The following is a 10,207-nucleotide window of genomic DNA, read 5'->3' as shown; positions in this document are numbered from 1 at the left end:
GGAGGAGCTGGCTACGTAGGAGCGCTGAATTCTCCACCTCCCGTGTGCTGATTGGGCGGTACAATACTGTGCGCTCATTCGACAAAGGACTATTGTTCCCAGCGGATAAAACCGGAGCTCTCGAGCGCGCTATTCATTTCTCTCTGTAGCACGTGCTGTAAACAGAACTCCTAAATTCGCTGGATTCCCTGGACTTTTAACTACTAGACTTTTACCGCAAAAGGTATGTATAACGCTACAGCGTAGCATATGTTGCGCTTCAACGGGGATAAACGCTGGAGTGTGGTCGATTGTTCCTTTGAGTAGGGTAGGCCTGAGAACCTCAGGTACACAGCTGTAGCGTGGCCCAATTAATTAATCCTTTTACAGATCGAGATGGTTGACTGCCCCATTTAATACCAGTAGTAACATATATAGTTATTAGATCAATGGTCAGAACATTGTTTTGTAAGCACGTGTATTTATTGTACGTTTGTTTTCTTTTTAGGAACTATGCTCACTTCCGATGAGAGTTCTGTTGTTGCTGCTGCCCTGGTGTTTGAGGCAGCACGTCTCCAAGAGGAGAGACGTCCTAAACGAAAACGTCGCATGTGGACCCGGAGCTGGCTGCAGAAAAGATCCACATTGTCACACATGGGTCTCATAAGAGAGTTACGTGACAATAACCCTCATGATTTCCGAAACTACCTTCGGATGTCCGAGGAATCCTTCAAAATAATACTGTCTGCTGTTACGCCACTCATACAAAGGCGTGATACGCCGATGCGTGCAGCCGTGCCCGTGGAGGAAAGGTTGGCGGTGACACTGCGGTTCCTGGCAACAGGAAGGTCTCTTCAGGATTTGCAGTTTTCCGCCGCTGTTTCCAGACCTTTCCTGAGCGTTGTGATTCCGGAGACATGCGAGGCCATTGTGCAGAGCTTAAGGCATTATATGGAGGTACTACTATATTTTTTTTGGCTGCTGTGTTATGTCGATATATTATACTAGCTATTGAACCCGTTCTACGCCCTGATGGCGAGCATTTCTATTGGTATATGTTCTACATCCTATCATGTGCTGCTCCCATCCTGCGCCCCCATTCAGACATGTGCTGCTGTGATCCTGCGCCTCCAGTCTGACATGTGCTGCTACCATTTTGCGTCTCCATTCTGATATGTGCTGCTCCAACCCTGCGCCACCCTTCTTTTATTTGCTGCTCCCAACGTAATTTTATTGATTATATAATTTAGATATATTGTTTAGCACCCCCTCTGAGTCACCGAAGCCATCTGAAAAAATGGCTGCCTGCATACTCAGGGTTGTTGACTTTGTTATACTAATCCATACTGCGCCTCAATCACTGTAGGATGTCCACATGAGAGTGTATGTGCATAATATATTTGACCTAATTTGTACATGTTTCCTTCTCATCTTGCAGTTTCCCAAGACGGCGGATGACTGGAAGAGGATTGCTTCCGATTTTGATGAGCTGTGGCAGTTTCCAAACTGCGGTGGTGCATTAGATGGAAAGCATGTGCGCATCACGCAACCAGCCAACTCTGGATCCTTTTTTTTCAACTACAAAGGATATTTCAGTGTGATCCTCATGGCCCTTGTCAATGCGAACTATGAGTTTGTCGATGTGGATGTTGGCATGAATGGTCGAGTCTCCGACGGTGGTGTTTTTGAACACACTTCATTTGGGGAAAGCTTGAGGAACAATGAACTGCTGTTGCCACTAAATGAAGACACAAAAGCAAACCTAAATTTTGTCTTCATCGCTGATGAAGCTTTCCCTCTTCATCCACATTTGCTGAAGCCATTTGCACAGAGAACACTCACACCGGAGCGCAGAATCTTTAATTACCGGTTGTCGAGGGCCCGTCGTGTGGTTGAAAATGCCTTTGGGATTATGGCAAATCGGTTTAGAGTGTTCCACACAGCTATCAACTTGAAGCTGCCGTCTATAGACTTTGTGGTTTTGGCATGCTGTGTGCTCCATAATTTCCTGAGACGTCATGATACGAGCTCCTATTCTCCTCCTTCGTTTATTGATGCAGTGGACGCAAGAACCGGAGATATTGTGCCCGGGGAATGGCGTACACAACCTGATAATTTTACAGCTCTTCAAGCACTTGGATCTGGCAGACAGGCAGACGATGCAAGGGACTGTCGCGAAAAATACTGTCAGTACTTTAATGGTTCTGGAGCTGTACCCTGGCAGGATCGCGCCGTATAAAAAAATATTTTTTTTTGCTTTGCTGTCATATAAACCTCTCTAAATAACTTTAAATGTGATGCCTATAAAATGGTGCTGTTAACCCTTATAGCTTGGTAAACATTAAAGAAAGAATGCGAAGATTTTTTTTTTTTTTTTAAACAATTTCTTGGTTTTAAATTATTAAACAACAAAATATAACATAAACCCCCCCCAAAAAAAATTATCTCCTTCCACGGCCCAAGAGGTGTCGCAGCGTCACGCCCTGCTGCTCTACTTGAGTCTGGAGGAGCGCTGCTGTCTGCTGCAGGAGCGCTGCTGTCCGCTCCAGGCGCAATTGTCTCGCCAGGAGCTCTCTTACGGTGGGCGGTTCTGTGGATAGAAGAGGTTGGAGAACCAACGTTGATTCCGCTGAAAATACATCTCGACCTCTGGGGCAGGAACAAATTTTGTGTGTTGTAAATTTCTATTTGGTCTGGCACCACAGGGCGATGTAAATTTTATTAAATTTTACAGTTTTAGTTGTCTATTGTGACATCCAGCAGAAAACCACTCGTATTATCTTGATACTTACGGAGAAGGGACGCCGGTTCGTCATTGCCAGAACCAGAGCTGCTAATTTCCCACCCCAGCGATCTGGCCACTGCTGCAGCATCTTAAAGGAAATAATAACAGATCTGGTTAACTATGGAACACGCCGTTGGGAAGCGCTCGCTGTTTTGGTCACTTACGTATGTTATGTTCTGGGGAGAATGCCGCCGACCCGGGGGAGGAAGAGGAGTGTCGGAAGGGAGGTGTTGAGGGTGGTGTAGGGGTGCGAGGCCGTCTGCTGTCTGGTGGTGGCGTGGTAGGCCGCTGGGTCATTACTGCGTCTGTAATGTATTCAAATATTTCCGCTACCCTCTTATGTCCCGTATGCAGTTGAAAAACTGTAATCTATGATTGTTAACTTACGTGACGTCATGGACTGTGGGCTCCCGCTGGTGGTGGATGCTGTGGTGCTGCTGGCAATGGCAGGTACCTGTTGCCGCCGCTGTCTCTCTACACATAAAGTTAACAAACGCAATCTTTAAAAACACATGTAGAGTGCTGCAGATCAAAGCTAACAATATACTGAAACATAAAATTTATATCACACTTCACAGGGGTGCGAGGGTGCATGGTCGCAACAGATGGTGGAGGCGTGGTAGGCCGCTGGGTCATTATTGCGTCTGTAATGTCTTCAAATATTTCAGCTACCCTGTTATGTCCCGTGTGATGTTAAAAAAAATGCAATCAATGATTGTGAACTTACGTGATGTCCCGGACTGTGGGCTCCCACTGGTGTCTGAAGATGGGGTACTGGTGGCAATGGTGTGTCTCACTTGCCGCCGCTGTCTCTCTACACCTAAAGTAAAGAATCACAATGTTTACACACAAATGTTGAGTGCTGCAGATCAAAGCTTACAATATACTCAAACATAAAATAGAGATCACACTTTACAGGGGTGCGATACTCAGACATGTATGTGGGCTCTGGTGTTCAATGGTCTTCCTGTCTTTGGAAAACGTATTATTTCATCAGTAGGCCAACCTCCTCCGTTAATATTTTTGGGAAATTGAGAAACTAAAAATAATGGACATCATAATAATTTCAAGATGGTGGTTGAGATTAGGGAACCCGACAAGTTTTCTCACGGACAACGCATATTCTGCTTGGAAAATAACTAAATTTTACAAAAACGGGGCATGTGTTTTAATGCATTTGAGGTCACGTTGGCGACCATGAGCGCAAGCCTCCCTCCCAAACCACCCCCCTCCTGACAGCGTGCATCTCCCAATCCCCCCATACTAGTACTTGCCTCGCCTTGCCTCCGCACGCAACTCAGCAAACATTTGTGGTGTTTTATAGCGGAGGTCAGCCCATTTTTTACGCAGCTGAAGCTGACTGCGGCAGACGCCAAACCTCCTCTCCATCATTCTGGCTATGTGGCCAAGCACTTCCCGCTTGTGGATGTGTGGGTGGGCAGGGCGGCTCTCCAGACCCTCATAATCCAGGGCATCCATCTGTCTAATAAAAAAAAGGAGCTCTGGCTGCCCCAGAGGAGCAGAACGCATTCTCGCCGCCATTTTAGATGGAATGACCCTGAACAGCAACGCCCAGAGGAGGAGCTGTACTCCGCCGTCCTGCCGCCAGATCGGCATCGCAATAGCGTTGCCGTTTATGGACAGCGTCACATTTGTGACGGCTGAGCGGTACGGAATGAATGCACATAGTAAATGCCGTTCGAAGGATGGTTATTTAACGCCGGAGCGTCACGTAATGTACGCTCGTGGTCTATGACGGCGTGATGACGTTACAGCGTTCCGGCGTGCATGCGCTAGCTTGTTTTGGTTCCCTGACATCTTGATAATGGCTGCCAGTCGCCGTGATCCTCCTATGGGCATCCCAGAGCTCAAGTTCCTTATTGGAACAATGGATCGGATGCAGTACGAGACAACTGGGCTGGTGCTGCACCGCAACCAGCATAAGGATGAAGTTGTCCGTGTGGTGTCTGAGGGCCTCAGGAAGCGGTTTGGGATAACTCGCAGCAAGGCCCAGATTGTGAAAAAATGGGGCGATCTCAAGTCCAAAAGCCCAGAGCGCCTGCAGGAGCTTCGCAAGGAGATTCGCAGAGGTCAGTACGCAGGTACCCAAAAGTATGTGGCACAGCTATGGGGCAGTTTGAACGTTGCAGAGCCACTATGTGGCACAGCTATGGGACAGTTTGAACGTTGCAGAGCCACTATGTGCCACAGCTTGAACGTTGCAGAGCCACTATGTGGCACAGCTATGGGACAGTTTGAACGTTGCAGAGCCACTATGTGCCACAGCTATGGGGCAGTATGAACGTTGCAGAGCCACTATGCGGCACAGCTATGGGACAGTTTGAACGTTGCAGAGCCACTATGTGCCACAGCTATGGGACAGTATGAACGGTGAAAAGTACCATGTGGCACAGCTAACTGCAGACCTACCTTTTTTTTTTCCTTCACAGAGGCAAAGAGACAGCACCGCCGCCGCCACGAGGCATCCCGCACAGCCTCTTCTGGATCTGTGCCCTCCGGGTCAACTCCTCCAGATCCTAGTAGGTTCCCACAATTATGTGATTTGGATTCAGTTGCAGGTCCCCTCTTCCCCCCCCCCTCCCTCGGCAGCCAGTGTTGCCATATATGCTAACAGACCTTTTTTTTTAAATTTTTTTTTTTTTTTCCTTCACAGAGGCAAAGACACAGCACCACCGCCGCCACGAGGCATCCCGCACAGCCTCTTCTGGATCTGTGCCCTCCGGGTCAACTCCTCCAGATCCTAGTAGGTTCCCACAATTATGTGATTTGGATTCAGTTGCGGGTCCCCTCTTCCCCCCCCCCTCCCCCGGCAGCCAGTGTTGCCATATATGCTAACAGACCTTTTTTTTTAAATTTTTTTTTTTTTCCTTCACAGAGGCAAAGACACAGCACCACCGCCGCCACGAGGCATCCCGCACAGCCTCTTCTGGATCTGTGCCCTCCGGGTCAACTCCTCCAGATCCTAGTAGGTTCCCACAATTATGTGATTTGGATTCAGTTGCAGGTCCCCTCTTCCCCCCCCCCCTCCCCCGGCAGCCAGTGTTGCCATATATGCTAACAGACCTTTTTTTTTTAATTTATTTTTTTTTTCCTTCACAGAGGCAAAGACACAGCACCACCGCCGCCACGAGGCATCCCACACAGCCTCTTCTGGATCTGTGCCCTCCGGGTCAACTCCTCCAGATCCTAGTAGGTTCCCACAATTATGTGATTTGGATTCAGTTGCAGGTCCCCTCTTCCCCCCCCCCCCCCTCCCCCGGCAGCCAGTGTTGCCATATATGCTAACAGACCTTTTTTTTTAAATTTTTTTTTTTTTCCTTCACAGAGGCAAAGACACAGCACCACCGCCGCCACGAGGCATCCCGCACAGCCTCTTCTGGATCTGTGCCCTCCGGGTCAACTCCTCCAGATCCTAGTAGGTTCCCACAATTATGTGATTTGGATTCAGTTGCGGGTCCCCTCTTCCCCCCCCCTCCCCCGGCAGCCAGTGTTGCCATATATGCTAACAGACCTTTTTTTTTTAATTTTTTTTTTTTTCCTTCACAGAGGCAAAGACACAGCACCACCGCCGCCACGAGGCATCCCGCACAGCCTCTTCTGGATCTGTGCCCTCCGGGTCAACTCCTCCAGATCCTAGTAGGTTCCCACAATTATGTGATTTGGATTCAGTTGCAGGTCCCCTCTTCCCCCCCCCTCCCCCGGCAGCCAGTGTTGCCATATATGCTAACAGACCTTTTTTTTTTAATTTATTTTTTTTTTCCTTCACAGAGGCAAAGACACAGCACCACCGCCGCCACGAGGCATCCCACACAGCCTCTTCTGGATCTGTGCCCTCCGGGTCAACTCCTCCAGATCCTAGTAGGTTCCCACAATTATGTGATTTGGATTCAGTTGCAGGTCCCCTCTTCCCCCCCCCCCCTCCCCCGGCAGCCAGTGTTGCCATATATGCTAACAGACCTTTTTTTTAAAATTTTTTTTTTTTTTCCTTCACAGAGGCAAAGACACAGCACCACCGCCGCCACGAAGCATCCCGCACAGCCTCTTCTGGATCTGTGCCCTCCGGGTCAACTCCTCCAGATCCTAGTAGGTTCCCACAATTATGTGATTTGGATTCAGTTGCAGGTCCCCTCTTCCCCCCCCCCTCCCCCGGCAGCCAGTGTTGCCATATATGCTAACAGACCTTTTTTTTAAAAATTTTTTTTTTTTCCTTCACAGAGGCAAAGACACAGCACCACCGCCGCCACGAGGCATCCCGCACAGCCTCTTCTGGATCTGTGCCCTCCGGGTCAACTCCTCCAGATCCTAGTAGGTTCCCACAATTATGTGATTTGGATTCAGTGGCAGGTCCCCTCTTCTCCCCCCCTCCCCCGGCAGCCAGTGTTGCCATATATGCTAACAGACCTTTTTTTTAAAATTTTTTTTTTTTTCCTTCACAGAGGCAAAGACACAGCACCACCGCCGCCACGAGGCATCCCGCACAGCCTCTTCTGGATCTGTGCCCTCCGGGTCAACTCCTCCAGATCCTAGTAGGTTCCCACAATTATGTGATTTGGATTCAGTTGCAGGTCCCCTCTTCCCCCCCCCTCCCCCGGCAGCCAGTGTTGCCATATATGCTAACAGACCTTTTTTTTTTTTTTCCCTTCACAGAGGCAAAGAGACAGCGCCGCCGCCGACAGCACGAGGCATTCAACATGGACTCTGATCCCGAAGTGCCCTCCGTGCCTCAACATCCTAGTAGGTTCCCACAATAAAGTTATTTTGATTTTGTGGCAGGCCCACTCTTTCACCCCCAACCCAAACACCCCCCCCCCCCCCAAGTCAGTATTGCCTTATATGCTGACTGTTTTTTTTTCTTTTTTCCTTCACAGAAGCAAAGACACATCGGGAGGCTACAGTGTTATTAATGTTATGTTTTTTGACCCACAGCTGTCGTCAGTGTGAACAAGGAGGATCTTGAAGCCGGCATAGAAAGGCTTATCCACACTATGGCGCGGATTCAGGAGCAGCACAATGTGGCAATGGAGGAGCTGCAGAAGCTTCGGGACATGTGCCAGCAGTTGGAGGCGGGCCAATAATACATTTTTGGTTGTTACATTAAAAATATTTAGTTAAACTATGATTCCATTTTTTTTGTATTAGTTAACTGTACATGAATTTGTTACGTTAATTTGTGCCCTCATACAGTGCTGTGATCGAGACACACCAATCAAACAGTCGTGATAGAATTTCTAATAATAGCTTTTATTTGAAACATTATATTAACAAGACAATAAAATAAAAAGTAATGTAAAAGAAGTTAGGAAATCACAAATTGTGATACGACGATTCTTCCGGCTGATAACTTTGGTGCCTGACGGGCGAAGCCATATGTGAAGGTATTGGCGTGTAGGAGTGGTTAGGGGGTGGCTGGCCGAAGTGGGAAACGGGAACATTGTGTCGCATTGGTGTCTGACACTGTGACCAACCATTGTAATATGAGGGCTCTGTCCGCTGCATTGGCCGGGAATAGACCAAACGAGTGTGCTTGTCCAAATCGCCATCTGTACCCTTGTTTACTGCTTCCAATATTAGACGCTCCGCTAGTGTTCTTTGGCTGTCGTCCATTTTGGCCAGTTTGTCAACAACATAGTGTCCAAACCCCTGCAACGCAGGGCTAACATTGTTTGTTAACACCTTTTTTGCAAGGCTCAACAGTTCATGTGAAACGTCTGAGGTGGCTTTCCGTTTCCTTGGACCTTGCCTCGATTGAGTCCTGGCAGGTGCCGCCTCCACTAAATCTGTTGTCATGCAGTCCTGTGAACAGTCCAGTGTACTGTCCTGCGCACTGTCATCCTGGGGGAAAAAAAAAAAAACAAGTTACGAACCTGGCAACAAAAAGTTTGACCACCATAACCGCATCCAAACTATATATTCGTAGTAGGTAAAAAAAGGTTGTAATATATTTTAAGCTTAGTAATATTCTTTAACCTTCCCATTTATTTAATACTTTTAACTACACTGTTCTGACTGCTAGGGGAACCTGATCAATATTTTATAGTCTAAATAGTCTCAACAAGAGTACATCGGCAGCTTGAAGCGATACTATTTTCTATATTGCTTAGATGGTATGGTTTAGAAATATCGCCATTTCATACATATTATGTTCCCCATATAATACTTTACTGCGACAGGGTTACTTATGTGGACATGTTTTTGTAATAACTTCAAACTGATGTGATAATCAGAAGTATAAAACATAAAATGCAGAGAAAAATTATGTAATTATAGGACACATTGGTGAACTTTCGTCCAAAGAGCTACTTACTTGTTGCCCTTGTGACTCCTGCTCGGCGTGGTTCTCCGAAACAATTTGTTCCACAGGTGCCAACAAGCGAAAACACGTGGAAGTCCGTGGCACCTCTTGGTCCCTCAGAAAATTCAGATGTTCAAAATACCAAAGCTTTGGCACATAAACATCTTCGGTGGAAGCCCCGGACTTTGTAGTGTGAAGAACCTTGTTAAGCTCCTTCCTCCACACCGTGCGGAGCGCCTGAATTTTCTTTTTAATAACCGCTTCGTTTGCTGGCTCTTCTGGTGCATGACGATTGTAAAGCTCAATGAGCTTTAAATAACCCTCCTGCCTCTTTTCCCTGTTACAATACTCTGGAGATTTGATTATCCAGAGGCAGGGAAAAGACTGGTATATTTCGATGAATTCCCTGATGAATTCCACACGATTTGACATCTGAAAAATAATTATAAAAAAAAAAAAAATTACACGGTTGACAAAGAGTCCTTTAAACAATACTTTTGCCAGTGTGCCAAACGCTTAACAACAACAGCCACACAAGCTCATGCCTACCATCAATTGTTCCATCTGCCACGCCATAGGCCACCATAACCCAAAACAGTGTACCGCCTGCTTCACTACAGCAGCCACACAAATCGCTCATGGTGACCATACATTGTACCATCTGCCACGCTGTAGCTCACCAGACACAACCAGTCACAACCAGTCACAACAGCGTACCATCCGCATCGCTTCAGCGGCGGAACGAAGCGGTCATGCCGACCAAACAGCGTTCCATCTACCACGCTCTAGCCCACCAGTCACAACCAGTCACAACCAGTCACAACAGCGTACCATCCGCATCGCTTCAGCGGCGGAACGAAGCGGTCATGCCGACCAAACAGCGTTCCATCTACCACGCTCTAGCCCACCAGTCACAACCAGTCACAACCAGTCACAACAGCGTAACATCCGCATCGCTTGTTTCATCTGCCACGCCATAGGCCACCATAACCCAGAACAGTGTACCGCCCGCTTCCATACAGCAGCCACACAAAGCGCTCATGGTGACCATACATTGTACCATCTGCCACTCTGTAGCTCACCAGACACAACCAGTCACAACAGCGTACCATCCGCATCGCTTCAGCGGC

General features: G+C 47.7%; 2 protein-coding genes and 2 long non-coding RNA genes across 4 annotated transcripts; 2 read left to right on the top strand and 2 right to left on the bottom strand.

The window, feature by feature from the left end:
* The first annotated feature begins 361 nt into the window (after nucleotides 1-361).
* Nucleotides 362-2,331, top strand: LOC138656791 (uncharacterized). Its single transcript, XM_069744041.1, has 2 exons — nucleotides 362-936; nucleotides 1,418-2,331. Exons 1-2 carry the CDS (start codon nucleotides 493-495, stop codon nucleotides 2,216-2,218), a joined length of 1,245 nt encoding a protein of 414 aa, XP_069600142.1. The 5' UTR covers nucleotides 362-492; the 3' UTR covers nucleotides 2,219-2,331.
* A 471-nt stretch (nucleotides 2,332-2,802) lies between these two features.
* On the bottom strand, nucleotides 2,803-3,960 carry LOC138658270 (uncharacterized). The gene is made up of 4 exons (XR_011317423.1): nucleotides 3,492-3,960; nucleotides 3,152-3,238; nucleotides 2,929-3,069; nucleotides 2,803-2,852 (listed from the first exon to the last, which is right to left on the bottom strand). It is a non-coding gene; the product is annotated as an uncharacterized lncRNA (long non-coding RNA).
* A 3,263-nt stretch (nucleotides 3,961-7,223) lies between these two features.
* LOC138656790 (uncharacterized) lies at nucleotides 7,224-7,904 on the top strand. The gene is made up of 3 exons (XR_011316969.1): nucleotides 7,224-7,311; nucleotides 7,433-7,519; nucleotides 7,712-7,904. It is a non-coding gene; the product is annotated as an uncharacterized lncRNA (long non-coding RNA).
* Nucleotides 7,905-8,031: 127 nt separating this feature from the next.
* LOC138656789 (uncharacterized) lies at nucleotides 8,032-9,568 on the bottom strand. The gene is made up of 2 exons (XM_069744040.1): nucleotides 9,090-9,568; nucleotides 8,032-8,617 (listed from the first exon to the last, which is right to left on the bottom strand). The coding sequence occupies exons 1-2, from the start codon at nucleotides 9,507-9,509 to the stop codon at nucleotides 8,090-8,092; spliced, it is 948 nt and encodes a 315-aa protein (XP_069600141.1). The 5' UTR covers nucleotides 9,510-9,568; the 3' UTR covers nucleotides 8,032-8,089.
* Nucleotides 9,569-10,207: the final 639 nt, after the last annotated feature.

Source organism: Ranitomeya imitator, chromosome 1, assembly GCF_032444005.1.
Source record: "Ranitomeya imitator isolate aRanImi1 chromosome 1, aRanImi1.pri, whole genome shotgun sequence".
In the NCBI taxonomy this organism is placed as follows: Eukaryota; Metazoa; Chordata; class Amphibia; order Anura; family Dendrobatidae; genus Ranitomeya; species Ranitomeya imitator.
This window is presented reverse-complemented; position numbering and strand designations above follow the sequence as displayed.